Consider the following 25,188-nt stretch of genomic DNA (forward strand, 5'->3'; position numbering starts at 1 on the left):
GGAGGACACCATTGCCATTGCTCCAAAGGACCCGGTAGGGGATGGAAATCAGTTGAGGCATACTGTAGCTCATGCAGTGGAGAAGATTTTGATGGTTACTTCTGTTTGACAGTAGATAGTTCTTTTATTATGGTTAGTTTCTGATAGTTACTTCTGCTAGACAGCTTGGGACAGTACCGAGCACCTCTTTTCTCTGAGCTGAAGGAGATGAAAACTGGATTCTGTGTAGGGGAAGAGTTAAACAAGATGGCTTTGAGGCCAGCCTCTAAAGAACCAGCCTCCATCAGGTATTTGCTGTGTCAGCCACCAAGTGACCAGGTGTGTCATGCAAATAGTGTTCTTCCTGCATCATCTTCTTTATCCTTAGACCGGGCGGGTCTAAGGTCTGAGATTCTGCGTCTTCCCGTTTAGAGGTGAAGAAATGGACTTGGGAGTATGGCCTCTCTAAGTGATAAATAGCAGAGTCAATATTTGCAGCCTGGTGTTTGCTTCTGAGACCACACTTCCACACCATGTCACACTGCCTGTAGTGTAGAGTTAGGGGACTCTTGCTTTTGTACCGTAAACATGAGAGAAGATGGTCTGGCGCCATGTTCTGTTAGCCCACATTTATTTAGGGCAAGGGTAAAAATAAAGAAGACAAGGTCTGGGGCAGGAGAGATGGCTCAGAGGTTAAGAGCATTGGTTGCTCTTCTACAGGACCTAGATTCAATTCCCAGCATCCACATGGCAGCTCACAGCTGTCTGTAACTCCAGTTCCAGGGGATCTGACACCCTCACACAGACATTCATGAAGGCACATCACCAATGCACATAAAATAAAAATAAATTATTAAAAAAAAGAAAAAGAAAACAAGGTCTGGATTGTCTTCTATGCTCAATACCATGTGAAATTTGAGATCAGTAATACAAACAGATAGATGAGGCAAAATGAAATGATAGACTAGGAAAAAAAGTCCTGTTGGAACTTTTGTTTTTCTTTTTTTCCCAGGCTGGCCTTGAACTTGCAGCAGTCCTTTTATCCCAGCCTCCCAAGTACTGGGATTACAGGTGTGCCCCACTACACCTGACTTAAGCACGCTTGGTTCTCTCTTCCTCCCTCCCGCTCTCCCTTTCCTTCCTCACTTCCTCTGTTTCTTTCTGTCACAGGGATTGAGTTCAAGAGCTCACACACACTAGGCAAGCACTCTACTATTGAGCTCCAGCTTCAGCTTTAGAACATTAAAAAATAAAAAAGATTATTTATTTATGTGTGTGTGTCCACATTGAGTGTATGCATCGAGTGTGTGTGTGTGTGTGTGTGTGTGTGTGTGTGTGTGTGTGTGTGTGTGTGTGTGTGTGGTTATTATGTGTGCCTTGTTTGTCATGTCACTACAAGGGTTTGGACTGCGGTAAGCACTCTTAACCACTAAGCCATCTTCCTAGCCCTACAAGACATTTTTAGAGAGATAAATTAGAGGTGAGGCTCAGAGGTGGAGCATTACTGTCATGCACAAGGCCCTTCATCGGATGCCCTGAACTAAAAAACAAAGCAAAGATTTAGAGAACCCTTGCTCAGAATCGGTTCTTTTAAAAAGGAGAAATCAGAGCAGGGAACATGGTTTGCTAAGTCAAGTGTAAGTACTCAGAGAGCATAAATCATGAACCAGTGAGTGGTGATTCTTCCATGACAGCATTCCTCAAACATGAAGACAGGCCAGTTGCTGGGTGATTTGCCACCCCGCCCCTTCTCGGCATGGACACTTAGGGTCAGGCCCCCCTCCCTGAGTTAACATAGCATTCTGTACGGGTCATGGTGCTTGTCGCAATCTTCTTTTATTATGGTTAATTCTGTACAGCTTTTATCTTTCTTGATTCCAAGTGCTTGAGGACATGGTCCACATCTTATCTCTCTTCCTCCCAGCACTTAACATGATGTGATGTTAAATATATTTGAAAAGATAGTCTGAAGCTGCGTGGATGTTTTGAACATAACACATTACCTCTGTGCTTAGTTTGTCTAAGTTTCTAAAGGTATCTCAGCATTATAGTGCAATGCATCATTTGATCTTAAATGGGACGAGGGTGGGGGTGCTAAACAAAACATGCTGTTTCAGAGTCGTGGGAGTATGTAATACACCTTCAGAAGTTCCATTAAAATAACATAATGGTGATTTAAGAATTAGCTCTCGGGGCTAGAGAGATGATTCAGAGGTTAAGAGCACTGGCTGCTCTTCCAAAGGACCTGGGTTCAATTCCCAGCACCTACATGGCAGCTCAAAACTGCCTGTAACTCCAGTTCCAAAGGATCCAACACACTCACAACAATCACATAAAATAAAAATTAAAAAAAAAAATTAGCTCTCCTACAATGTTTTATCTCCCTAGTTCCTCAGTGGACCAAATATTCCTGGTTCTTCCCTGTGCCCTCCATGGTATGCATTGCAGAAATCCCCATGTTGAGGGTGGAGACAAGCCCTTCCCAAGGACACAGGGTGCCAGGACCTTCATCCCTGGTTCACTTCACAGTATGTCAAAGAAAAGTCTGCCTCCAACCCCATAGCAACAGTCACTACCACGGAAGCAAACTGTCCGGGAAGAGGCAGGGTGCAAGCCACCAACGCTGGTCAGATCTGATTATCACACTTTCTTTTTGGCTCAGAGACATAAGGCGATCCCCAGGGCACTAGAACAGCAGTGCTCTGCATGTCTTGAGATGCTGGGGAAACACTGGGCTTTGGATGAGAGCAGTCGGAGAGAACAAGCCACACTCTCCAGGTCTCTGGGGCATGCATGTTTCCGCCTTCTCTGCTTTCCGTTTCTCTCTAATATGGAAAATATGAGAACTAGAAACTGACCCTAAGCCAAAATGCTTTCTCTTCCAAAGTCTACTGAGTCCACTCCCCTGGTTCTCTCCGAGCACACTCCCTCTAGCAGACAGGAGAATGAGCCACCCCTTCCCTCCCCAAGATTCTCTTCCCCACTTATTCTCTGAAGACCTTTCATAGAAGTTCCTGAAGCAATCTAAGCCAAGAGGGGATAGAAATGTTATCTATACTTGGCCTTTTGTGTAGTGAACTTGTGGGCTTAGTTTGTACGTGAGTAGGAATTCCTTTTTAAAGCATGGGTATTGTGAAGTTGATGCCTGGTTCTCTAACATAAGCAGTGACCATGTTCTTCTACATTTGGTTAGCATTTTATTGATTCTGTCTTATCAATGGTCAGGCGGAGGGGGGAAGGGAGGGTGCCCCTGTCTTTTGTAAGATTTTGTCCTATACGCAATTGGAATTACTCCAGTCCAGAGGTTTCTGTGCTTGTCCGTAAGCTAAGAGTGTGGTGTGGCTAATAGTGTCTGATAGTGTTCCAGAGACGGTACCTCCCTCCCTGCCCAAGATGGGGTCTTGCCATCTCTACTGAGAGATGCATTCTGTTGAGTCAGTGCTACAGAGGTGTTCCGAGGCACATTTTGGGTGACACTAGGGACTGAAGCTGACTTCTTGAGCTTTACTTTGAGACATTGAATACTTGAGCTTTGGAACATGCCAGGTTAGTATGGAGACTGCTTCACTAGCGGAGAAGCCTGGTTTCTGTGGAGTGCTTGCTCCCTTCCACTTCCCAGCCGGTTTGCTTACAGTGGCAGTGACTGCTGATACACGCTTAGAGGCAGGATGCTCTTTGACTCCAGGGAGAAACGAAACCAGGGATGGGACTCTTGAGGTCCCGGCACCCTGTGTCCTTGGGAAGGGTTATTGAAACTGCCCTGTCTCCACCCTCAACAATTCCACAGCCTGATTTCGGTATCTTTGAGATGGCGTTTGTGGCCTTCCTGTTGGACGCATGTCAATCTTCTTGTGAAGCTAGCAGGCTCGTTTTAATCTGTCTTATCAGAGGGCCAAGTTTGGAGGCCATGCCAGATCAACAAGCTGAGTCTTGAAATCCAGTTGTGGACTCTTTCTTCCATTACACCAGCAATTATGAGCTAACGCTTCATAAACATGGAGCTCTGGGCACCCACAGGAGGTTTAACATGGAACCTCAAAGGATCACGGTAGACAAGAAACATGCAAAGAACAACGCAACTGACTTAAGTATCTCAGTGGACACCCATTCAGGTCACAGAGAAGAAGATCTTGACTCTACCAGCAGAGGTCCTTAACTTCCTTGACTTACGTGCCCAACTCTGGGAAGTTAGAACCCCAAACCTGAAACAGTGTGTCTGATTTTTACAGAACTGCTTAGCAGGATGACCATGAAGAATGAGTTTAAGGCAGTGAGGTATGGGATTGGCAGATCTCAGCAGTAGACAGCATTACAAGCCCTAGCTCTCATTTGGGAAAGTGCTTTTTTTCTTTTGGGAGATCCAGCAGGTTGGACAGTCCTCTTTCTTTTGTGCTGAGGATCAGGTGCAGGTCCTTGAGAATACTGCAGCCCTCAAGTCATTTAAAATCTCTGATGCCTTCCAGTCTTATTTTCCCTCTGTGCACATCTACAGTAGAGCTGCTGGTCAGGTTTTATATGGCCATAGAACTTTGAAGGCCCAGCATTATCCCTACTCACTGTTGGCACCCTTAGCATACACTGGATAAGATTCCTGTTTCCTCTACTGTTTACTGGGTACTAGCTACTACATTCCTGTCCATGGGACATTTATATCACCTCTAGAGGATGCTTCAAACATATAACTTACATTGTTTTTTTGAGATTATCTTATTGTAATCCAAGCTGTCCTCATACTTGTGATCCTCCTGCCTCAGTCTCCCAAGTGCTAGGTTACAAATATACACCACCATACCCAGCTTCAAACAGGTAACTTCTATTGGCAGAAAATAGTAAAAGAAAATATTGGACTGGGTGGTGGTAGCACACACCTTTAATCCTAGTTCTAGAGAGACAGAAGCAGGCAGATCTCTGAGTTCAAGGCCAGCCTTGTCTACAGAGTGAGTCCAGGACAGCCAGGGCCACACAGAGAAGCCCTGTCTAAAGGAAACAACAACAAAAATAGAAAAAGAAAATACTGGATATTCAGTTGATCCAGATGTAGAGGTGGGTACCCCAAGAGAAGGATGCAACAGCTTTTTAGAAAAGAAAAACTGAAGGGATGCAGATGTCTGAGTGGAGTTAGGATGGGGAGCAGAACAGAGACGTGATAAAACAGGTCAGAGTCTCTGTAGATTTGGCATTTGGCTGAAATCACTCCTACTTTTGGCTGTTGGGGGATAGGAGTTTCAAGAGAAAAAATGTAAGTAGTGTAGAAACACCAGCTTTCTTTCACTCGTTGGGGTGTGGCCATAGATCTGTGCAAGTCAGTCTCAGGACCCCCAGCTGCTACCTCACATTCTTCAGTCTCTTAAGATTCCAGACACATCTCTCCCCTACACGCTCTTTTTATGTCAGATTTGTTCTGTTGGAACCTTGGGGCTGTCCTAAACCTTTATTTCAGATAAACGCTTCCCTTTCTTGTGCTTATTGCTAGGTCAGAGTACCACCGTACTGGCCAAGAACTTAGAAATCCAACAGCTCTTCTTATTTAACCGCCAGTAAGCAGTTCCTCATCGGTTTGCCAGTGTCGTTAGGATAGGTGGTCACCGCGCTGACACCATGTTACAGTGTTACACCGGGAGCCTGGGAGCCTGGGAGCCTGGGAGCCTGTGTTTGTACAGCGCACGCACGCTGTTCCGAGAGGTGGCGGGCTCTTGACCTTTGCCCTGCTTTCTTCTAGTCACACCTTTTTCACTTCTTTGTTTTTATTCTTGAGATTATAACATAATGACAACACTTCTCCCTTCCCTTTCCTCTCTTTAAACCCTTCGATATACCCTTCCCCACTCCTTCAGTTTCATGGACTCTTCTTTCGTTGTTATTGTGTGCATATATGTATTTGTATACACATATGTGTAAATACAACCGGCTCAGTCTGTATAGTGTTGCTTGCATTCATGTTTTCAGGGCTGACCACCTGGCACTGGACAACCAGTTGGTGTGCTCTTCCTGCACCCAGCTTTCCTCAACTGCCTGTAGTTCTTTGTGCAGGGTGAAGACCTTATGGCTTCCCCTATCTAGTCCGCCAGTCCGTTGGTGTGATTCTTGTTCAGCTTGTGTCCGTGCAGTCATGTTGGTGAGGCTTTATGGCTGTGGCCTCTGACATTCCTAAGACAGTCTCACAGCAGACCCCTACTCCCATTGTTTCGATGTCACCGACCTGACTCGGGGTCAGCCTTTTCCCTCACCCTCCTTCCGTGGGGCAGTACTTGAACTCTCAGTGTTCTCCGGTACTCACCTAGACTTCTGCCGGCATCCTCCAGGCCAGCCTATCAGCCACCTCCTGTCCCCTAACAGACACCTTTGTCGTCTGCCCGTCATTAGCGTCATTAGTTTCGTTTCTGGGCTGCATGCTTTCCACACCTGTGTTTGGCAGTCTCCAGCTGTCCCAGCTCACTCTTTATCCACTCAATGAGTTTGCAGCTGCCTTTTAGTCAGAATTTCTGACTGGCTTGCAGGGTTACCATGGGCTGCTATCCATTCATCATCCTGTGGTTACTTATATTCATGGAGCCATGTGCCCAGCAAAGGGTGCTCATGATGTTTTCATGATATTATAATTATGGAATTTAATCAGATATTCACAGGAAGCCAAGAATGTGTAAAAATTAAACTAAGCCTGGTGGCGGCGGCGACATACACCTTTAATCCCAGCATTCGGGAGGCAGAGGCAGTCTGGTCTCTGTGAGTTCCAGGACAGCCAGGGATACACAGAGAAACCCTGTCTCGGGGGGGAAAAAACAAAACCAAACAAAACTGAATGCTATAGAAAGATGTAGTGGCATGTGTTGTTTTTTTTTTTTTTTTTTCTCCCTGAAAGTGGAAAGACTCACTTTTTTTTTTAACAATTTATTTTTATTTTATGTATGTGCATTGGTGTTTCGGCTGAATGTATGTCTGTGTGAGGGTGTCAGATTCCCTAGAACTGGAATTACAGGTGTGAGCTGGCGTGTGGGTGCTGGGAATTGAACCTCCGTCCTCTGGAAGAGCAGTCAGTGCTCTTAACTGCTGAGCCGTCTCTCCAGCCCCATGACATATGCTTTTAATCCCAGTACTCTGGGAGGCAGGCAGATCTCTGTGAGTTCGAGGCTAGTCTGCTCTATTTAGAGAGTTCTAGGACAACCAGGTCTACATCAGGAGACTCTATTTCAAAAACAAAAGAAAGGAATTGAGCAGGATTGTCTGCTTACTGCCACATCATAGGTGTTGGAATTTCCCCTTTGGGGGGGTGTAAGGAGTGCCTTATTTGTCTCACAATTTCATACATATTTGCAATATACTTTGGTCATATCCACCTTCCATTATCCTCCCTTATTCCCCCACTCCTAATGAACACCATGTTCTTTCCAACAACCCTTCCCCAAAACAGCACAGGAGTGATTTTTTGGCCTTTGAAGCAGGATCACACTCTGTACCTAGGCTGAGCTAGAACTCATGATCTTCCTGACTCCTACTCTGAGTGCCAGGATTATGGACATCTACTTGGCAAGTCCTTTTTTAGAACAAGGAAATAATAGGTGATGCCTTCTGGGTGAGTTTTATGAACTAGTGGCATAGAACTACTAACCTGAAAGAGATCTTCTTGGCCTCAACTGGTGGCTCTCAGAGCTTCGTTTATAGCAAATGATAGCAGGTTTGGATTTTGTGGGGACTCAGTAAGGATCATAACAGGCAAATCGGGAGTGTCAGCGTGCCGCCTGTGGACTGTCAGCTGCTGAAGGGCAGGTGGTCTCTGGGTCTCTCTTCCCCGCTTCTCTTCCTGGTCATTGCTTGTTTCCACTGTTGAGACATGGACCCTGATGCTGACCTTTTATGTTTGTCTTTCCACTCAGCTGATCTTTCCTTATGCCATAGTATTTCTGAGTCACCTCTTGGTTGTCACACGTGGTCTAGATTCCTCAAGGAAAACTCAGGAGCCATCAACTGGGCATAAAATCCGTGAGCTGCACTTGGCGTCCGTGAGAGTATTACCCTTTCCTGCTAGCATTAAGCATTGGCTTTGGTTTGGAGACTGGCTTCAAACTCACTGTATAGCTGAGGTTGACCTTGAACTTCTGATCTTCCTGCTTCTACCTCCCAAATGCTGGCATTATAAGTGTGAACCATCACACCTGGTCTGCGCAGTGCTGGGCCAGGACCCAGGAACACCTGCATTCCAGGCGAGCACTGCCCCAGTTTACATCCCAACCCCCGGCTTCCTGTTACTCATTCACTGTCCTCTTTCCTCCCTTTTGTTCTTCCTTTATTGTTTTTAGTTGTGTCTCTAGTTCTGTCTTCTGTTTTTACCGTCACTCCTGTAATTTCTCCTCTGCTTTGTCCCTGAATCCCACTGTGATAGGCTTTCTCATCTTCTTGTCTCCCTGCTCTGCCATAATCTCTTGCTTCCCTGCTTTGCGGTACTGGGGATCAAATCTAGGGCCTGTGCATGCCAGGCCAGTGGTGTACCCCAGCTGTCTCAGCTGCCCTTGCTTTTCCTTTCTGAAAATTTTCAGAATGCTTTGTTGTAATTTTGTCTGCTCCCCAGCATCAATTTTCTAGTATTTTGTTTTCCTTGGTTCCTAATTGTCTTTTTATGTCTTTATTTAGCTCCTGGGTAGATGGCTCTTTATAATCATTTTTAAGTGGGTTTGCTTTTCAGGTGCCAGCTATTGTTAGGAATTTTGTTGGGGAGGTATTCCAAGCTGGGCTTTGTTGTTCCCATGTTAGAGAGTTTGAGGTGACTTTATTTCCCCTCATCTCTAGGCAGCAAAGAAAGGTAGGCATCCATGAACGTCCCCAGTGCAAAGATGTTCTTCTCCGCTGCTGGGGGGACCTCATCTGCGAGGCACGTACAGTGGGCTTGTGTATTTTGTGACGTGGTCCCAACTCTAGGTCCTGCCAAGGAGGTTTCTTCCCTCACAGCAAAGAATTGGTTTGGTACCCGGGGGCGGGTGCTCTGTCTCCAGGAAGGGAGGTCACTAGCCCCCATCCTCTTTGCCGCGTCCTTTCTTCTTTTCCTTCTGTGAAGCAAAGGGAGCCTTCCTTGCCTGCGCTCCCTGCTCTCGGTATCTTTGCCACTGTTTGGGGTCTAGAATTTGTGCTTTATCCTGGTTTTGTTGAAGGTGGGTTTGCAGGTCCATTTCTCCTTTCTGTATTTAGAACACACTTGAATGGCTTTTGGGAATTCTATCTTTCTGATGTTCAAATGAGAAGTTCTTAACTTCTGTTCTATTTTCTGGTTCCCATGACGTTATAAATGAGCCTTTTGCTGAACCTTGTCCATAAAGCCTCCACGGTCACACTTTCATCAGCAGGACACTCTGCATTGTCCGTTGTTCTGGGCCCGGGGCGAATCACTGTAGAGTTCTCACTGGACCTGTCACACCAACAGCAAGCCTTAGGTCACGAGCACTGGGGTCCTGAGTGAATGTGGTGACAGATGCAGACTGCGAGTCAGCCCGACCCGTACTCAGCACCTGGTTCTGGAGCCGTGGCTCCTGGCTCTGCAGAACTCCATCGCCATTTCCTCAAATATGAAATGACGGAGCTAGCCCAGTTTCGTTTCTGTTACTGTGGTAAAACGTCCTGGCAAAGAACCACTTCGGAGAGGAAAAGGTTGATTTCAGTCCGTCCCATGGTGAAGTCACGGTGGCAGAAGCTCAGGCACCTGGTGCGTCACATCCACAGTCAGGAGCAGAGAGAGGGAGTCCCCAGGGTGCCCGCTCGCTCTCCTCTCCCCTCCTCCTGTCCCTGTATAGTTCAGGACCACTGCCTAGGCCATAGGTGGTGTATTTTAAAAATGGCGGGAGGGAGTCACACTGTACAACAGGCCCACGTAGAAGGTTCATTGAGGGGAGGGGGAGAGAGAAGGGGCAGAGACCGGGCCCTGGGGGCGAGGAAGGGAAAGAGAAAGGAGGCAGGAGGTGGCAAGGCCCGCCTTTTGTAAGGAAACGTAGCGAATGCACACAGGAGGTGCTCTCAGTGGCTGCCGCAGCTAAGGTCTATCCGGTCAGGACACTAAGGCCAGGCCAGTACAGATGCCTGAATGCTGACAATAGGTGCTGCCCACAGTGGGCTGGGCCAGCCCACATTAATTTAACAATCTACAGTCCACCACAGACATGCTCACAGACCAATCCAATAAAGACAGTTACTCAGTTCACACTCTCTCCCTGGCGGTTCTAACTTGTGGCCAGTTGACATTCAAAACTAACCATCACAATCACCAAACTCAGACAGGTATCTTGAAGTTAAAATGAGGTCTGTGAAGCACTCGGCACACGATGGTCAACAGAAGCATCACTTTGTACCAGTGAAGAGGAGGAAGGTGAGCAGAACAGGATGAGGTGCTAAGACGCTCACACAGGTCTCTCTCTCCAGGGTTTGAGGTTTACCAGCCTTACAGCTGTTGATTTTGCAGGTCAGTACCGCTGAGTTTGTTACATTAGTGTGCAACCCTTACCACGACCCCATCTGCAGACATCTTTGTCCACCTCTGTACACACTACGACACAATACCCACCCGCCCTGCTCTCAGCCGCCGTTCTGCTTCATTCTGCTTTCTGTTTCTGTGTATCTGACAACTTTCGGTGCCTCCTATAATAAGTTCCTGTAGTATATCTTTTTGTTGTTTTTCTTTGTTTCTTTTTGTCTGTTTGTTTGTTTTATTTTGTTTGGTTTTTTGAGGAAGGGTTCCTCTGTAGCCCTGACTGTCCTGAAACTCACTCTATAGATCAGGCTGGCCTTGGACTCTGAGATCTGCCTGCCTCTGCCTCCTGAGTGCTGAGATTAAAGGTGTGCACTACCACACCCATCTTATAGTATATTTTTTTGTGTCTGATTTAGTTGCTTAGCACAGTGCCCTCAGGGTTTATCCATGTTGCATGGATGTATGCGTGTATCAAACCTTCCTCCCTTTTAAGGCAGAGTAATAGTCTATTTTATGGAGAACGCATTTTGTTTGTCCATTCATCCAAGAGTGGACACTTGGGTTGCTTCTATGTTTTGTTCATTGTGACTTTTGCTGATATGAGCATGGATGTATAAATGTTTCTTTGAGTCTTGCTTTTAGGTTTTTTTGGGTGTATACCCAGAAATTGAGTTGTTGAGTCATACAGTAGTTCTGTTTTTGCGTTATGAGGAACTTCCATACACTTAACACATTCATTTGATAGGGAAGTATAAGCAATGAAGTTCCCCCAAGGGATAATAGGAAAACCAGTCTTGCTTCACATTTTATAAATTGCCTAAATATGAAACTTTTCCTATTAAATTTTATTTTCATGTATATATATATATATATATATATATATATATATATGTATAGAATGTAGAAAAGGGGCGAGAGCAGAGAAGTGTTTAATAAGACTTAATAAATGGGTATACGTAAGGGGTTACGCCATTATGTATTCCTTCCCCAAGGACAGAGGATGAAATCCCAGTTCCATGTGTTAGTGCCTTCTTTCTGGAGGACGCAGGAACTTCCAGTGTCAAATGCATGAAAGCATGCAGACACATCTTTTTCTCTACTGCTTGGTACCAAAGAGTAAGTTGACACTTGACTTGAGACTGGAGGCCAGTGCTCTCAACTCTGACTGTCCCGTGGGAGATTTAGGCAGTGTCTGAGGACACCTTGGGTCATCCTAGCTGGAGGGGAACTACTGCAGCTTGTGCTCAGAGACCAGAAACGTGCAGCAGTAACCAGGAAAGCTCAACAAAGAACCATCTCAGGGACTGGAGAGAGGTTCAGTGGGTAACAGCACTTACTATTCGAGCATGAGGACGTGGGTTCAGGTCCCGACGCCTGCATGGTCAGGCGTGGTCATGTGACCTGCAGCCTGAGCACTAGAGAGTGGAGATGAGAGAATCACTCCAGTTTGCTGGCTGCCAGCCTACCTCCAGGTCCAATAAGAGAACCTGTCTTGAGGGAGTAAGGCAGAGAATAAACAATAGAGCAGGACACTTGGTGTCCTCTTCTAGCCTCTGAATGTACACACATAGGCAATCACACTGTACACACAGGCAATCGCAACACACACATACATACCATCTCAAGGCTCGGACACCTTGCTTCAAACCCTTTCAGCCTTGTCTTTAGTCTCTCTCTTATAGAAAGCTGCTATCCCAGCCAGGCCCAAGGACTCATAAACCCACCCGTCCTATAGCTGAATTGCTTTTTCCTGGGCCTTTTCTGGCCTCTTGTGGGCTGGTCCAGTAGTTCTATGCTTTCTTGACAACAGAAGGTAGTACTTCCTACTGTCCTGGTTTGTAAGAAAGTAATTACAAGTATTGTTGATATGATTTGGTTTGGAATTTGAAGTGCCAGGTTGGACTGGTAGCACAGGCCTATAATCCTATCCAGTTGAGAAATGAGACAGGAGGATTGTGAGTATAGGGCTGCCCTGAGCAATTTAACAAGAATATTTCTCAAGAAGATAAGCCCTAGGGACATTGGTCAGTTGTGCTTGTCTAGCATGCACGTAGCCCTGGGTTGAATTCCCATGACTATAAACCAGTTATGGTGGCATGTACCTGTAATCCTACTGCTTGGGTGATAGAGGCACGAAGATCAGAAGTTTAAGGTCATTTTTGGCTACATAGCAGTTCAAGGTCAATCTGAGATACAATGAGTCAAAAATTAATTTTGAAGTTGAAAGGGGGACTGGGAAAAATGCTTGCACAGGCCTTAGGTTCAAGCCTCAGTACTGCAAAAGAGTGTGAGGCGCCACCCTCTAGACCCCAGTGAGCACCTCTGCCTTTACCCGCCAGGACTTTCTATGGCAGCTTCCCTGTCATCCTGGGTAGTGGTTGAATCGCCTCTGCTCCATCCCAGCTGTGCTTCAAGATTTAGCTTTGCTTGGAGAACCGCTGGATGGATGGAACCTGAGCCCAGTGTGAGCTTCATGCTAAGGAAAGGATTTATGTGGTATTTATGCTGCTTGGATGGGGATTGGTTCACGTGGCTGGACCTACTTAACGCCAGCCAGTGTGAGGACGGTCAAATGGGTGGTGAAAAACCTCTCTTCTTGTGCAGAACCCAGCATGTACCAGGCACCAGCCAAGGCATGTTACGTTCAGTTTTCTTTCCATCTAGTTATCTCAGCCACTTACTCCTATAGTTTCTGGAGGGAACCTGAAGCTTTGAGGAGATCATTTGACAAGGACCACTTAGCTAACAACAGCGGGGCTGGAATTTAAACACCACCTGTCTGAGTTGGAAGCCTCAGCCACCACCTCATTGTCCTGAGGATCCCAAACCCCTCTGCCATTGCTAATAGAAGACCACGAGGCCACAGACCAGACGGCAGAGACCCCTTGTGGTCTCACTAGTGAGGTGGCTGAGTTGTCCATCTGCTGCTGTGAGGACCAGCCTTCAGCAGCTCAGGGATTGAAGGGGAGCCCTGGAGTCAGTGGACTAATCACTCCATTGACTTTTCTGTCTTTTAAGGGAGTAAAACTCAACTCTCTGGGGCCAGCAAAAAAGGGACACACACACACACACACACACACACACACACACACACCCCTCCAACAGGTCAGGATCTCACCCAGGCAAGCCTTCAGCAGGTCGGAGAAACTGAAGAGGAGATGCAGAGCAGGCAAACTACTGGACAGACAGACAGACACACAAGGACTTTTCTGAGGGCCAAGACTTAGTTCTTCATTTTATTATTCTTCCTGTTGCTTGTTCTGCTCTGTTTCTTTTCTGTTCTGTCTTCTACCCTGACATTTTCCTTCTTGTTGTCATTATTTTTCCCTTACAGCTTATATACTCCAGCAGCATCTTTCAGCAATATAAAAATTACAATATGGTTACATTCTGTTTTTTAAGTGAGTGATAACAGTGAATACGAGTAAAAAGCAACATGTTTCCCATTTCCCTTACATGATTAAACTTTTTCATATTACAGGTAAAAACTAAATTATTCCCAAGAACCCACACTCAGTTAAACATTCATCTTTTAGACTTCTCATAGAGCAAGAGCCTTTCAGCCATAATCATTTACATAGGCAGTAGCTTTTATAGTTGCCACAAAAATGGGTTATTTGTTTTACTTTTTATATTTTAGAATCCTGTCCAATTACTTAACTAACCATCCAATTCTTTGTTTTCTAGTTACACAAAGTCAATTGTTTAAAGCTTTGTTTTAAATACTGTGCATGCTGAAACCCATGAATACATTTCCCATCATTAGAAAGAACTTGAGTTAACTCCTGGGACTCTATTGTTTTTCTTAATCATTAACCTAAGCCACAGTCTATACAAATCCTCGAGTAAAACTCTTTTTTTAAAAAAATTATTTATTTATTTTATATATGTGTGTGCTCTGTTGACTTTTTACCAGAAGAGGGCATCAGATCCCACTAGAGATGGTTGTGAACCACCATGTGGGTGCTGGGAATTGAACTCAGGACCTCTGTCTGGAAGAGCAGCCAGTGCTCTTAATAGCTGAGCCATCTCTCCAGCCCCTCAAGTAAAACACTTAAAGTCCTAGCTGTGTGTTACTTTTTTGTTCTTATTTTCTATCCTCTATAGCCCCTGCTTTATCAGGGGCGGGGGCAGCACTATATCCTATCTTTACCTATATTAATTTTCCCACTAAACTAACCTCCATCATAATCCCTTCTCATTTGTTAAAAACCTTCAATCATCTATTTAAACCAACACTATTATTGTATAAAATCATTACTTCAGTTAAACCGTACAGCTTAAAAGGAAATCATCTTCATAATAATCCACAGATAAAAATGCTCAGTAGAATGGGATATTTCCATGAGATAATCACACTACATTAAAGGCAGTGGGGACCCCCCCCCCCCCCCCCCCCCGCACCCATTCACACCATGCCGGACACCAGAGAAAATGGCAGCAGCAAACATGTAAAGGCGCAGCAGCAGCAAGAGGTATCCTGGAGCCGAAGCCCTCAGGGCCTTGCCTGTCCGAGATCTGGCCACCTGTGCCTTTCGTTCTAGTGAGCCCGACCCCTCTGACGTGGCCACCGGCTGGGATCAGAATGTGGCCTGTCTGACCCCTCTTCTGCTGCCACCGAAGGAAACCGCTGTGCTGGGCTGAGTCGTCTTGTTGCCTCTCTTCTAGGTCCACTACATCCTCCAGGAGGTGGTGATGGGTGGGATGGTGTTGGAAACAAACATGAATGAAATTGTGGCTCAAATTGAAGCTCAAAACAGGCTGGAGAAGTCGGAGGTAAGGAAGTAGCTGTATTTGTGCCCTGGCTGGGTAGAGAGCGTTGGGCAGAGGGAGGGACGTGTGCTTGTGTAGCATGTGTGGCTTGTGTGGCTTGTGTGTGCTGTGTGGCTTGTGTGTGCTGTGTGGCTTGTGTGTGCTGTGTGGGCTTGTGTGGGTTTGTGTGTGCTGTGTGGGCTCATGAGGTGTGTGCTGTGTGGGCTTGTGTATGCTGTGTGTGCTGTGTGGGCTCATGAGGCTTGTGTGTGCTTATATGGCTTGTGTGGCTTGTGTTTCTCTGGGTCCTTAGGAGGTGGTTCCCACTCTGTCTTTCTTGATTTATCTACACTAACTTGAAGGCTAGTATAAACATGAAACAGGTAGGGCAACTTGAGATGTCAGCCTTCAAGGATAGGCAGATGGCAGAGAGAGCAACCAGCTTCTGCAGGACGGATGCTTACAGCCCACATTTGCGGTGCTTGTGTGCATCTGTTCTCCCAGAAGCCGTGTCCTGTGGTATCTTAGCCTTGAGAAATTCAAGATTCTGTGTTTTCAGTGAGGCTTCTACAAAACTACAGTAATGCTGATTTGAAGATACCACACCCAGCCGGGAGGTGGTGTGCACACCTTTAGTCCCGTCACGGGGGAGGCGGAGGCAGGCGGATCTCTGAGTTCAAGGCCAGCCTGGTCTGCACAGCCAGGACTACACAGAGAAATCCTGTCTCAGAAAACAACAAAGAAAATACCATACCCATCCCATCCTCATGTGGCACCAGACTTGATGGAGGAGCTCCTGGTAAAGCCAGGCCTGTCCCACTGTGGTCTTGGCCCTCCTCAGCCCTCACAGCTGCAGAGACAGTGTAACAGTGACACCTCTATCTGAGTGTCTTCGAGGGTTTCTTTGTTGTGTGATGGAACCTGCCTTAGAAAACCAGTTCTTCCTGTGAGGACTGCTTATCCTGTTGGAGAAGCTTTTCCAGCCACAGCTCTGGCTGTTGAGTTTGCTGAGGAGTGCAGGCTGGGAAATGAGTGTTTCCAGGCTTAGCCTGAGTCAGGCAAGGGTCTGGAGACCAGAGACCAGGGGTGGGGTGAGGGGGGGAGTGGCCTGAGAGCTGCCGGTTAGGGGACAAGGATTTTCTGCAGTCTTCCTCACTTCTCCCTCTCTGCTCCAGGGTGAGCCTGGGGTGGGTTAGCCCCCTGTATCTGCTGCAGCTTCCCAGGGCCTGTTAGCACTCTCCAGCCTGTTGCCCCATCCTTTTCCAGCTCACACTAGTGGGCAAGCAGTTGTCCCGAATCTGACATTTTTTTCCTTTAAAGAATCTCTCCAACTTTGCCCTTTTCTGTAAGGTGGACTCTTGAGGAAAGGTTTCCTTTTGTTTTGCTTTGTTTTTTTTTTTTTTTTCCGTTTTTTTTTTTTTTCGAGACAGGGTTTCTCTGTGCAGCTTTGCGCCTTTCCTGGGACTCGCTTGGTAGCCCAGGCTGGCCTCGAACTCACAGAGATCCACCTGGCTCTGCCTCCCGAGTGCTGGGATTAAAGGCGTGCGCCACCACCGCCCTTGTTTTGCTTTGTAAATTGAGTATCCTCAATACTTAGATAAACAATGTCAGAGTCCCTTAGCAAGCGTTAATTGAGCATCTACCATGGGCCACGAGCACTGTTAAATGCTGCAGCTATAACACTTCATAAGACAGCCCCCTTTGCAGAACTTGTAGTGTGTGTTGGGGGGGCAAAGGCTGTGTCTCCATGCCAAGCTCCAGCTTTCTAAGTGGGGTTTTGTTGACCACCTTTGAGGAAGAGTGAAGTGAAAACGTCTGTGTGTGCCATTTGGAACTCTCTAGTTCTACGTCATCTGGTTTAAGATTTCAGCAGATAACACTGGGAAAGCAACTGACACTCACCCCCCATTTCTCCCAGGGTGGCCTGTCAGCAGCCCCCGCGAGGGCCGTGTCTGCTGTGAAGAACATCAACCTTCCTGAGATCCCGAGGAACATCAACATTGGCGATCTCAACATCAAAGTTCCCAACCTGTCCCAGTTTGTGTGAAGGTGGAGGACTGGGCTGAACCAGGGTCCTTAGGATGAGCAGAGCAGTCAAGTCCAGAACCAGAACCCTGCCGAGCCTTCAGAGTCGCACCTGGGACACTGAGCCTTTCACAGAGTGGGAAGGGAGTTGGGTGCACACTGCTCGGCCATCCTGCTGCTCTCTGATATCCGTGGCCGTGGTAGACATCAGCGCACTAAGCCACTGCTCTTTTGCCTCCCACACACAGCTGCCCTCAGGTTGGGGACTGTGGAATAGGCCACTTGCTTCCCAGGACCCCACCACTGGGACTGAACACATCTGACTTCCTCCCTAGCACCTGGGGCTTCCGAGATCCTGTATCACTTACTGGGCAAGAGACCAGGAAGAGGCCAGCCTTTCCGATGTGAGCTGTGGCAGGTGAAGGCAGGGGTATGCTGGCTCTGCGGGGGCCTCTTCTCCTAGAATCCCTTTGTAGAACCAACTCTTTGGGGTGGCATTTCTGCAGGGCATCCTCCCCCCCCCCCCCCCCCGCATATTCCCAGTGTGCTGGACACAATTGAAACCACACCGTGGGTGCATGTCACCACCCCTGCCATAGGGAGGGCACCCCTACACACACACACACACACACACACCCTAAAGCCCTCTTCTAGATGAGAGACCGGTGTCTGTAGAATATGAAAGCTGGATCCTCCCAGAGTTATGACTCATCTCAAGTTTAAAATACGCTGTCCTGGAAACAGAAGGTTCAGTGGCTGCGTTCTGAATGATGAACCATTTCCCCTTGCTCAGAAACCCACTGACCAGTCTCAGACTCTAGAGCTGAGAGCCTGGACTGGGTGCTGTGTGGGCGGAGCCTGCAGCATGCTGGCCTTAGACCCGTGTGTTCTCCAGTCTGCATCCTGCAGTGGGCACACTGGCTCCTTTGGGCAACATTCTCCAATACTTTGGAAACATGTAAATGTTAACATGTGCTGAGTCGTCGTCTTGTGACTAATTTGGAGCTAATGCTGCCGCTGGGGACAGGGCCTCTTCTCCATGCTGTCACGTGGGTCTCAGGCACGGTGGTGAGGAACTGATACACCTTCATGGGGAACTCTCCCAGCCCAGGCCCCTCCCCTCCTGCTGGCCAGGCCCCTAGTCCATTTCCCACAGCCTTGTAGTGTTGCTGACGGTCCTGGGAGAACCCTGTGTCAGGACCCAGCATTGATGGTCCTGGAGAGCCCTGTGTCAGGACCCAGCGTTGATGGTCCTGGAGAACCCTGTGTCAGGACCCAGCATTGATGGTCCTGGAGAACCCTGTGTCAGGACCCAGCATTGATGGTCCTGGAGAACCCTATGTCAGGACCCAGCGTTGATGGTCCTGGAGAACCTGTGTCAGGACCCAGCGTTGATGGTCCTGGAGAACCCTGTGTCAGGACCCAGCATTGATGGTCCTGGAGAACCTGTGTCAGGACCCAGCATTGATGGTCCTGGAGAACCTGTGTCAGGACCCAGCATCCCTCATTTCCCAGCGGGGCTTCTTGCACTCTGCCCACTGCTGCCCGCAGCGTCTTGTCCCGCCCCGCCCCTTCTACCCTCTGTTGGAGCTGCAGTGTGGGCACTTTGCTGAGGATGAGATCTGAGACCAAATCCCTGATGCCATTCTCTTGAAGCATTGTATTTTTATTTTACATTATTTTATTGCCACTTTAGTACATTCCTGCCCCTCTTACAATGGCTGGATATGAGGTAGGAATGAGGAAAACCAATGTTTTTCAATCTGCTGTGGGGTGACATGAGCAGGATCCTTTAACAGTCCTTGCCACAACATTTTATTTTTTTAAGATTTATTTTGACAGGCCGTGATGGTGCACACCTTTAATCTCAGCACTTGGAAGGCAGAGGAAGGTGGATCTCTGTTAGTTCGAGGCCAGCCTGGTTTACAAAGCAAGTTCCAGGACAGCTGTTAACAGAGAAACCTTGTCTCAAAAAAAAAAAAAAAAAAGATTTGTGTTGTGCATTTGTGTATACGGGTATGCTCTGAGGCCAGAGGAAGGTATAGAATCCCCTGGCAGGAGGTTGAGAAGCCACCCAAAATATGGGTGCTGGAATCATACTCACTCAGGTCTGCAGGAGCAGCAGTGCTCTGAACTGGAGCCATCTTTCCTGCCCAGCCACGGACACTCTTAAGCACATGTTGTTGCCAAATAAAGCAGACTTGGGTCAGGTAAATTGCATCTAGGGCACACAGGGCTAGGGTTTGAAACATGCCTGCCTGGCTCCGAGGTTCTTTTTTTCTCCTTACTGTTGAAGCTAGCTTTTCCCAGTTTCTCATCCCTCCCTTTTATAGATGACAGACAGGGAGACTGTGTCTCAAATGGATTAAGCCACTCTCAAAAACTAATAAAAGAGGCTTGATTTTTACGGTAGCCAGCCTAAGAGCTGGAGGGTCCTCCGTGCCTCCAGAGTGTGTCGGGTTGGGTCACGGTGTTCTGAAGTGTGCTTGCTGTTGGCTGAAGGCACTATTGAGTCAGAAGCACTGTGCTTCCTGGGTAGTTCAGAGTTGAGCTCTTTGCCTGCTAGAATCTCCTTTGTTCTCCAAAACTATGGGCTGGCCCTGTAGACTGCCACAGCAAGCCCCAGACAGTGACTTCCACCATCCCCTTACAGTGTTGCCTTGGGCTCGCAAAACTCAGTTCCTCTAGTCAAGCTGAGGGATTAGTTAGTTAATTAATTGCTAATAACTTGCAGCTAGTTTGTCTGCTACCAACAAAGCCATAGTCTGAGATCTAGCTCTATCTCCCTCTCCCCTCTGTGTTTTGAGACAAGGGCTCACTTTGTAATGCAGATTCTCAGTCCTCCTCACCTCCAAAATCCTGAGATCACAAGTGTGCACCTTTCTGTGGAGGAGTTAGAGGAAGTCCTTGGTCTTTTGGAGAGGAACGTCCGCTTTGCTCTGAGACATCAGTTAGGCAACAGGGGCTGGGTTTGTGTTTGCTTTGGGATCCTGGACCTGGAGAGTTTACACTGAGGCTTCCTGGGTTTTCTCTCACTGCCACTACTTAAAAACTGGAACCCTCCCACAGCCCATCTTCTGTGTAAGTGCCCAGGGAGGGTCAAGGGTCAGGCTTGGTCCTAAACTGAGAGAGAGGCTCTCTGAGCTTTCCTGACAGTGCTCACATAGTTGGAACATGAGAATCTGACTGGCAACCTGGAGCTGTGGAGGCCAGACTCAGGGCCTGCTGTGTGGAACATTGAAAGGACATTTTCCACCCCTGACTCACCAGGGTCATACCTGCCGCGCAGGGTGCTGGACAGATCACCTTCCCCCAAGCCTGACGATGGCCCCATACATGTTACACTGAGGATATCTTGAGTCTCTCAGGCCCTGAGTATTCATGCTCTGCCACATGCGGAGCCAGCCTTCCCTCATCACTAGAGAGGCAACCTAGCAATTTTCTCTGTGACCTCAGCTTCGGAAAAGAAACTAGGAGAATTGGCTCAAACCAGGTCCCTGGCTCCATCTGTGGCCTGGCCTGTAGAAGGCTTTGCTTAGCATGACTATTTGTGTATGTCTTTTCAAAGAGGACTCGGGAACAGGTACATGAAAGTAAAGCCCCAGAGTAGGGTCGTGCCCACCTTTACAACAACCAGGGTGGAGTGTTGGGACCCACCCAGAAGGGTGTAGGCTCTCTGCAGACATCCTGGATGTTCACTGCTCTCAGTGTGCTGACCACCCAGAGGGAGCCAGCTTGCTGTGGGAGCTGCCTCGCTGGGCCCCACCTGGGCTCAGATCTCAAGGTCAAAGTGTTTACCTTCTCGGAAGCTCTGGAGCGCCTGTTCCCTGCACCTTCTAACACAAGTGGCCGCTGAGGAAAGAGCTTGATGGGAATGATTAATCCTTTCCGGAGGTCTTTTTCATTGCAGTTTTTCCTTCCCAAATATATTCATGAAATATATTCATGTAGTTCAGCATTTCTATATGGGGAGGGGAGGTGCCCTCAGAGACCAGGAGGCATTGGAGCTCTTGAGCCGGAGTTAAATGGTTGTAAACTGCCTGACATGGGGGTGCTGGGCCAACCTTAGGGTCCTCTAGAAGAGTAGCAAGGGCTCTTAACAGGCTGAGCCGTCTCTCCAGCCCCATGCAGTTCACATTTTAAGAGAATAAGAAAACAAGTTTAGCAGAAGACAGCCCATTCCCAGCCGCCTGAGCTATGGCCCCCTGACAGCGAGTATTTGCAGTTTAAAGGAGACGAGACAAGCGTCCTTTCTCTTCCCTTTTAACACCGAGGACACAGCTGCCGCCGACCTCAGCCCAGCGCAGTCCTGCTATCTATCCTCCAGAGGTGCGGAGTCCCTGCACGCGCACCTCCCCCCCACGCACACGCACACCACCCCCTCTCCCCCTACCCCCGTGAAACAGCAGCTCCTCGCCTTTCTCAGCCTTACCATTCCTCAAGGCACTGTGACGCCGTGTTTTTTTTTTTTTTTTTTTTTTTTTTTTTTTTTTTTTTTGGTTTTTCGAGACAGGGTTTCTCTGTGTACTTTTGCGCCTTTTCCTGGAACTCACTTGGTAGTCCAGGCTGGCCTCGAACTCACAGAGATCCGCCTGGCTCTGCCTCCCGAGTGCTGGGATTAAAGGCGTGCGCCACCACCGCCCGGCGACGCCGTGTTTTTAAGTTGTCTGTTGTCCTAGGATGTAAGTTGTCCTAGGATGGAAACCCTTAAGGGCAGGGGTCGGCCCCCTACCCTGTGCTGTACCCCAGCAGCTCTTCCCAGTGCCTCGGCCATACTGCTCCGTTAAGAATGGTGGGTGAGTGGTGGCTGAGGCGAGCAGAAGTTCGTCCTTAGAGTCTGTGGACCTGTGCTTCCCAGGACTGAGGTGTGGGGGTGGGGGGGCCCATCGCTGCAGGTGGAAAGGTGGAAGATAGCAAGGGCCGTATGGAGAGGAGGGCGGGATGCAGGCATGTTGAGTTGGAGTTCCCCGGGGGTCACGCCTGCTGTGAATGAGTGGACAGGAGAAAGTGGGTCCATCCCTGAGATGTATGTAGTTGTTTTAACTTAGGCCTGTAGGCCCAATTAGAGTGGGGTCAATGTAAGGACCCCCTGCTTCCTTTGAGAAATAAGATCAAGAACAAAGTGACGGGGCAAGGGAGAGAGTGAAGGATATGGGCAGGGAAGAAGAACGTCTGGACATTGGGATGATATCAAATCCAAGGAGAGCTGCTGATAGCAGTGAGAACAGGAAACACCCTGGTCAGACAGGACAGGGACTCCAGAGCCACAACTCCAGGAATGCCCTGGGGGCCAGGGAAGCCAGAAGAGGTTCCTTCTGTTCCTGCCTGGACGCTGTACATGAGGATGTGACGGGAAGTGCCGAAGTACCTGCTCACCTCATGGGAGGGTCATCTAATCCTCCTCCTCCCATGCTTTATCCCAGGCTTTACCACGAGTCCCTTAATAAGCCCTGACCTAGCAGTTCTTTTTTTTTTTTTTCCAAGACAGAAATTCTCCATGTAGTTTTGGTGCCTGCTGTCCTGGATCTCGATAGACCAGGCTGGCCTCGATCTCAGAGATCCTCCTGGCTCTGCCTCCTGAGTGCTGGGATTAAAGGTGTGTGCCACCACCGCCCAACTCGGCATCTCATTTCTAGGGCCCACTCTTACTATACAGCTTAAGAAACTATCGATGACGGTAATAAAACTTCCTAAAACTCCCCCTCTGTGGCCCATGCATTTCATTCTTCAGTTGGCATGGTGAGACCCAGAAGGCTACGGGCTCAAGTGACTTGTGTGGCCATCAAGTTTTCCAGGACCCCAGCTCTCTATCCCCGCACCCCAGCTAAGCTCACCAGGAGCCAGGAAATGCTCTGCCACTCTCGAAGATACTCCTGTGTCTGTCAATGTGGAAGTGACTGCGAAAAGATGTCTTCCTACTTGGAGCTGCCCAGCCAAGCTCCCAGCGGGGCCAGCAAAGCCAGCCCTCTGATTCCGCAGTTCCATCTTGGGGTGGACAGGGTCCTGACTAGGCTATGAGGAGTGTGTTGCTAGGACCTTCCAAAGATTGGCTGTCAGGAGACGTCATTGTCACATACCACCTGTGTGGGCCACAGAGCGTTTCACAGACCATGTCTGCTGTCAGTGCTGGGAGGAACATTGGTATTGGGAAGGAGAGAGCCACCTGATGCTCATCTCGGTAGTGAGAAAAGCAGCAACCAGGGGGCCCTCAGAAAGACAGAGAGCCCAGCCTAGCCCCCAGAAAGCCCACACCATGTCCAGAGAAACTGCAGGGTAGAACAGAGGTGGTAGGGACCACGAAAGTGAAGCTTCCCTGAAGGTGAGGGTTTGAAGACAAAGGAGTGACTGACTGATGGGACCAGAGATGGGGGCAGAGGGGAGAGAGCTTGGACATGTCCCCCTGCAGTTGTAGGAAGATGGATACCCCCAGCAGGTGCAATGGAAGGAACCAGCATTCTGTGCCGAACTGGAGCCAGGTGATGGCCTGTAGGCCCAATAAGAGTGGGGGGGGGCATGTAAGGAGCCCACTTTCTTTGAGCACCAAGACCTTTAGGCCCTCTGGAGAACATAGTTTGTCTTTCACCAGCTCTGCCATCAGACTGGCATCTGGGAACACTTGGGGATGAACGAGGACCCTATCTCCCAGGAGGGCAGGCTGGAGGTTGTCTTCTTGCATGACGGAGAACAGCTTTTGCAAGCTCCTGAGAGAAAAGTACAGATAAAATACTGCAAGGGAGTTGCAGGTACAGCTGTCATACCTGAGTCCCCAAGTCCCTCAGACCGAGAATGCTCAAGGTCCAGATGCCCTCGTATTTAGAACGGGGTTTTGTGCCTATAAAGCCATCACCGTTTGGAAATGCCCTCAGTTGAAAACAACTGAATGCCCTGTGCTGGCCGGCTCACTGTCGCACCACAGTCTAGTGATCCACGTGGAGCTGTGGAATGGATGGGGCTGTGATTGCCGCCACTGCCCAGCCTGCCCAGATGGCTAATCGGCATGTTACTAGACCTGGCAAGATCTCCCACTAAAGGACAGTTTCTGTGTGTAGCTTCCACACCATCTGACTTACTAACCATCATGAATTAAGACCCTGATCACAGTGGGGGTCTGATTTGGGGAATAAGGGGCTATGGGTAGTAGACTGGCCTTGATGCCTCTTCAAGGTGACAGATGGGAGACACAGGTCGCTGCAACTGGGGCTGCATCTCAGTTCTTTGCTGTCCTGGACAAGAGAGAAAAGCCTGTGGTTGCTCCTGTGGCTTCCTTGGTTAGCACACCTCTTACCTAACTGTATTGGTTAAGAGGGACAAGTGTCTTCCCACAGTGGACCTTTGCAGTCGGGGTCATGAGATTGCTACAGTGCCAGGGCATTTTCCCACCACGAGAGCAGGCACCACCCTTCTCCGGCCTCCAGTGCAGGGCGCTGGGCATGTGACACCCTTTCACCTGGCTCTAGCTGCAGGCTGTCTGCCCCACACTCCCTGGCCAGCGATAGCTTCAGGCCAGGGACAACCACACTGGGTCTGTGGTGCAACCTGTTTCCTGTTAGAGCAACGATTTCCACACCGAAGCACGGTGTTTGAACCACCAGCTCTGAAAGCAGCTCTTCTTGCATTACAGGTTAAGGTTTGGCTAGCCCCACCCCCACAGTAGTCCCCTGAGGTAGCTTCCACCTTGTGTTTGATTCAGGTCTTTGGGGACACTTTCTGCAATGTCCCCACTCATCCTGGCTCTATCTGTGTTTTTCTACCCCTGGGGCCTACCTTGCCCTGGGACCTACAACATGGCCCAGTAGCTGTTTAAAGTACGTGATGAATGTTACAGAATTGAAAGGAAAGCTAATAGTAATAATATAGAGACAGCACTTTTATAAAGCCCTGAATAAGACATAAATGTGGGCCTGAAGAGATAGCTCAGCGGTTAAGAGCACTTGCTGCTTTTCCAAAGGACCCAACTTCACACTTCCAGAGGACCCACGTTCGGT

At 48.4% G+C, this 25,188-nt stretch overlaps 1 protein-coding gene and 1 long non-coding RNA gene across 3 annotated transcripts in view; both read left to right on the top strand.

Annotated features, from left to right (window-relative positions):
• Positions 1–18,178, top strand: part of Ap3s2 (adaptor related protein complex 3 subunit sigma 2) — a 47,356-nt gene extending 29,178 nt beyond the window's left edge. For both annotated transcript variants that reach the window (XM_052760279.1, XM_052760280.1), the window contains 2 exons: positions 15,095–15,202; positions 17,097–18,178. In XM_052760279.1, coding sequence (XP_052616239.1) covers positions 15,095–15,202; positions 17,097–17,225 — 237 coding nt within the window. In that variant the 3' untranslated portion in view covers positions 17,226–18,178. The remainder of the gene's footprint in view (positions 1–15,094; positions 15,203–17,096) is intronic.
• Positions 1–25,188, top strand: part of LOC128124043 (uncharacterized) — a 170,398-nt gene that overhangs the window by 76,434 nt on the left and 68,776 nt on the right. The window lies entirely within an intron of this gene.

The sequence above is a fragment of the Peromyscus californicus genome, unplaced genomic scaffold (assembly GCF_007827085.1).
Source record: "Peromyscus californicus insignis strain IS unplaced genomic scaffold, ASM782708v3 Scaffold_4__1_contigs__length_199733344, whole genome shotgun sequence".
NCBI lineage: Eukaryota > Metazoa > Chordata > Mammalia > Rodentia > Cricetidae > Peromyscus > Peromyscus californicus.